At 47.7% G+C, this 5,240-nt stretch overlaps 1 protein-coding gene across 1 annotated transcript in view; it reads right to left on the bottom strand.

Moving 5' to 3' along the window:
* The window catches only part of cdh13 (cadherin 13, H-cadherin (heart)), a 283,792-nt gene that overhangs the window by 165,936 nt on the left and 112,616 nt on the right, over positions 1-5,240 (bottom strand). Inside the window, exon 3 of the mRNA XM_008436465.2 lies at positions 4,304-4,515. Coding sequence (XP_008434687.2) covers positions 4,304-4,515 — 212 coding nt within the window. The remainder of the gene's footprint in view (positions 1-4,303; positions 4,516-5,240) is intronic.

The raw sequence follows: 5,240 nt of genomic DNA, 5'->3' as shown, positions 1-5,240 counted from the left end.
GGACCAGGTCAGCGGACCGGGTCAGTCAGGGACCGGGTCAGTCAGGGGACCGGGTCAGTCAGGGACCAGGTCATCGGACCGGGTCAGTCAGCGGCATGCATCGACGGTGTCCTCTAAACAACCTGCTGACAGTCCATCCGAGTCAGGGACCGGGTCAGTCAGGGACCGGGTCAGGGACCGGGTCAGTCAGGGATCGGGTCAGTCAGGGACCAGGTCAGTCAGGGACCGGGTCATCGGACCGGGTTAGTCAGGGACCGGGTCAGGGACCGGGTCAGTCAGGGACCAGGTCAGTCAGGGGACCGGGTTAGTCAGGGACCGGGTCATCGGACCGGGTTAGTCAGGGACCGGGTCAGTCAGGGGACCGGGTTAGTCAGGGACCGGGTCATCGGACCGGGTCAGTCAGGGACCTGGTCAGTCAGGGACCAGGTCAACGGACCGGGTCAGTCAGGGGACGGGTCAGGGGACGGGTCAGTCAGGGACCGGGTCAGCGGACCGGGTCAGCGGACCAGAGAAACTCCAACATGGCCGACAGGTTGGCCTGAAGGCCTCTCCGCTTTACTCTAAACAATCTGCTGACAGTCCATCCAGTATATTTTAATTTCCGTCCGTAGAAATGAAAATATATTGAAGTGAAAATTAAAAAGTTTAACAAACTGAATATGAAAATATTTTCTAAAATTCATAGTAAGACATTAATCACAACAAATTAAGGTTTGAATCATCTGTTATAACGTCTTTGCTCTGTATTCAGTCCTCTAAGTTATAAAACATCATATTTAAGTCAACATGGTTGGGATGTTGAGCAAACTGAACAGAATCGATGTTTTTACTGGTTGTACTGGTTCTGCAGAGCTGCTGGACTCTCCTGTCAGGAGCAGCAGCTTTACCTTCCTCATCTTCCTCATTATCCAATTTTAGCTTCTCTGCTTTAGCCGCCACCTAATTTTAGAGTTTCTTAAAAAAGTTTTATGCAATGACCTACTTCTGCTGCTGACCTTTCAGCTGCTTTCAGACGGTTCTAAGAGCCGAGCAGCAGGAAAACAGACAGATCATCGTTTTAGATGGATGAGGCCAAAGTGATGCTAGAAATGATGAAATAATAATAATAAGGGAATCAACACATTGAGTCTGATTGTGATAATAAAGTAACTGAGTAACTTTTACTCAGTTTCCTTCCCAGGTGTATTTGTTGTGCTGCTTTGTGGTCTGATGGGTGCAGGAAGAGGAAAGATGATTTATGTTGGCAGGATGTCTCGTCTTCGTCGTCTCAAAGGCCTGGCTGAGCGCCGGCTTACAGCAAATCTGTTTCCCTCTGCAGGATCAGGCTTTTACAGGAGACGCAATATTACATTTCAGCCTGAGCACATGGAGAATATATAAAACATAACAAAAGAACAATAAACAGGCTTTTTATTTTGGGTCTTATCAGCTGCTACATTTGAACGGTGCCTGTTTTGCTCCCTGAAGGCAGAGAAATGCTCTGCACAGCCGCTGTGCTGCCAAAACAACAACAATACAGAGCGAAGTGTGCATCTTGGAGCGTGCACTTGTTAAATTGAAACGCGTTCTTCCATTAATTCACATATTGATCGGTTGCAAAAAAGGGGGGAATAAATTACTCATTAAATTCAGAGTTTTGCTTATAATAGGAATCATTCATCAGCCACTTATCTCCCTCTGGGCCTGTGTTACACCAAACTAGCGCTGACAAATTACAACCTGATTCTCTCCACCTCCACTGCAGGCACTTATCAATTATCACAGCCCAACGTTTCCACCACAAGCCGTTTGTTCTGCCAATACATCCACACTGAATATTTACGCTCTGCATGAGGCGGGAAACAAAAGGAGGTTTTGGCAAATATGAATCCAACACCAACAAAAACACGACAATGAGCTGCAAAAAGAAGAGAGAGCAGCTGAATGCGAAGATGATCGGAAAACAGCAAAGACACAAATATGATCTCAGATTGTAGATGTCAGTCGGTGGGATTTTAAAAACGCAGCAACTTTGTTAGAAAATCTCTGAAAAGACGTTTGATGGAACGACTGAGCCGGAGCCAGGCTGGAGGCGGAGCGGTGAGGTGCTGACTGCTCTCCCTCCCTCCCTCCCTCCTGAGTCAAAGTCTTCATTCAGCACTGAAATACGGCCCTTATTATTGGAAAGCTGCGTTGATCAGAATCTCCCATGAAGCTTTAATGAACTGCAGGAAGAAACACTTTGAGCAAACAGCAGCTGAGCCGTTTAGGAAGTTTGTCTCTCTGTCATCAATCAGAGCAGAAATGTCTCCGTGTCTTAAAGCCGGAGGATCAGCAGTGATTACATTTCATCTTCAGCAAGACAAGCATGTTCCAAATTTAATCTCAATCCTTCAGAGAGTTGTTAAGACATTTGAGAAATTCAATTAAATCTGCTAATGCCGGCAGAGCGAGATGTGAGGACGGCGACATGACGGAGTCAAAGGATCCGTCTCCTGGGGACCGCGGCGGAAAATAATTATATTAAATGTCAGGATAATCCATTGTGACCCCAAGTGCTACATCAATTACCTGACACAGAAATCTCATGTCTCCAGCAGAATACATGATCACAAACCTCACTAAATGAAAATGTCACCTCAGAAAATGTAAACAGAGGAAGAAAAGCTGAATGAAACGCAAACCACGTCTGTCAGAACCTCGAGTCCAGCAACCAGAACACCTGAGACCCACAGCAGCAACTAGAAGCCAGCAGCCGGCCTCCTCCTGCAGCAGAGAGGCGGATGATCCCACTGAAGGATCTCCGGCTTCTGGAATCGTCCCCCAGTGAAGCGTCACATGAACCAAAGCAGATGGAGCCCAGTTTTGGGATGAAATGCAAACAATCATTCTGCCGCCTGCAGAGACTTTGGATTAATCAAAGAAAAGGAGAACCAAACTTTCCTCGCTGATGTAGAACCTCAGGTAATCAGATTTCACCTCCTCACTTCCTGTTTTCAGCTCCTTTCATGTTTCAATGTCTCTGCCAAACATTTAAACTTTGTTCCTGTGAAACGATGCAGAACGGTTCATCAGACTCGGACCAGAAGAGGCTTCCCGCCAACAACTGAACGCTTCACTGGGGTTGCTAGGTAACAGGGCAGACTGTGATGTAATAACCAGCAGGTTTTTGAACCGGCTCGTTTTCCGTTTAACGCTGAGGATAAATCCTCTGCTGGTTTCCAGTGACGCCAGCAGCAGACGGGCGAATCGCTCCCGTCTGAAATGAGTCGGGAATCCTGCGTCGTTTTCCCGCCGCACCTTTGAGGTGATGCAAACATGTTGATGGGTGAAAACTGAAGCTGCATCAGTGGGCAGAACGTCTGCAGAAGACAGACTGGCAACAGACTCCAAACATCTGAGCAACTTCGTTTTTAATGTCTTACATTTGCGATTAAGATGGCCGACACATGAACGATGCCTCCCTGACAGTTTCTCCCCTCAAGCGTTTTCTGTCTGCAGCGTTTTGTCTGCTCATCAAAGTCACCGTCTCATATTTGGGGAAATAAACGGATCATTTTGTGGCTGAGATGCAGCTGACAGGAAGAATTTTATTCTGTGTGAGTAATAAATATAAACGTTGATATAAATGGTGATGAAGACAAACGGAGTCGGATGGGAAGGTTTTTATTCTCCAGCTGTCACGTCTTAGTGATGCTAAGCTAAGTGATGTTCATCAGCGCAGACAGAGCGTCTGCTCAGCGTAGCACCAGATTAAATATCTGGATGTTTCTGTGACATCAGACAGCAGCGGATCAGACGCGTTGTCATGGCGTCTGCGGCGCTGCAGTCGCCATGACGACGCAACAGGAAACGTAAACATGTCGGAAAAGCCTGGGTGGCAGCCAGACACACGTCTCAATAGATGGAGCTTCATTTGATCGTTTTGGAAACTTTTCTTTAAAACATGATCTGGATTCTTAATCACGACGGACACTTTGTCATATTTTCTCAATCAGAATCATATTTTTTATATTTCTTCAATGAAACAGCCATTACCAGAACTCATGTGAAAAATTATACACAGAGCAAAAACACTAAATCTGACCAAGTGTCGTTTCTCTAGTTTCCACTGAAAATGTCTTAGTGCACTTAAAATAACTCCTAGTTTTTATAGGAGTTTGTTTAAAGTCAATAATTCCTTTATAATGATGAAAAATGAAATTCACGTACAACATGGAAAAAATGTTTTAATGGGAACAAATAGCCTGTTAATCTGAAACATCCTCTCTATAAACCGAGCTTCATTACTTCCTGTTTCCATTTCAACTAGAGAGTAACTCACCGGGAGCGTGTTGTCCGACCGGACAGGAAGTCCGGACACGTCCACCTGCGCCCGGTCGTCTGCGTGCGATCCGAAGCCGTGGACCAGCAGCACCGGCCCGCAGGACTCCACGACCCGGCGGGGAACCAGGTTCAGGTCTCCGTCCACGAGGAAGCTGGGGTCAGACACTTCAAACGACACGTCCTCGTTCCCCGCGCAGTCATCAAACTCCACTGCAACACACACACACACACACACACACACACACACACACACACACACACACACACACACACACACACACACTGCTGTGACATGTTCCCTGCAAATTACAAACAACAGGACCGCAGGAGGAGCGGCGGCCATGACAGTCACAGCAGAACCTGAGCGGCTGTCAGACACATGAAGCTTCGATATAAACACATCGCTGGAGGAAAAACAGCAGCGGAGCAAAGAGCAGCATGTTCAGAGGGAAGGTCAGCAGCTCCGACATGCTGCCCTGTCTGGACGCACTAACGCCTCCGGCTTCCTGGGGGCGCTGTGGGGGCCAGGGGTCAAGCGCAACCACGTATGGAGGCCTCAGCGCCGGTCCGGTTCCCGGCCTGGTGACCTTTGCTGCATGTCTTCCACCATCTGTCATTAACTATCAAATAAAGGCCACTAGAGTCAATAAAACCGTAAAAAAATAAATACTAAAAAAAGCCTCCAGCTTCCTGCAGACACAGAAAAAACTATTTAAATCCACAGGACCACAAACGCATCACGCAGTGACTCCTGTCTGCTTCCTCTCCACCAGGAGTTTCCCTCATCATATTCAGGTTCATCTCTCTCACCCACCGGGCCTGCAGCAGCATCCGTCACCTCCCAGTCAGCGCTGCTGCTGCTCAGCGGGATCGGACGAGCGTCACGTACCGGATCAGACGGAGCGTCACGTACCGGATCAGACGGAGCGTCACGT

Source organism: Poecilia reticulata, linkage group LG19 (genome assembly GCF_000633615.1).
Source record: "Poecilia reticulata strain Guanapo linkage group LG19, Guppy_female_1.0+MT, whole genome shotgun sequence".
Taxonomy (NCBI): Eukaryota; Metazoa; Chordata; class Actinopteri; order Cyprinodontiformes; family Poeciliidae; genus Poecilia; species Poecilia reticulata.
Note: the sequence above shows the minus strand (reverse complement) of the source record. Positions and strands in the feature narration are given on the sequence as shown.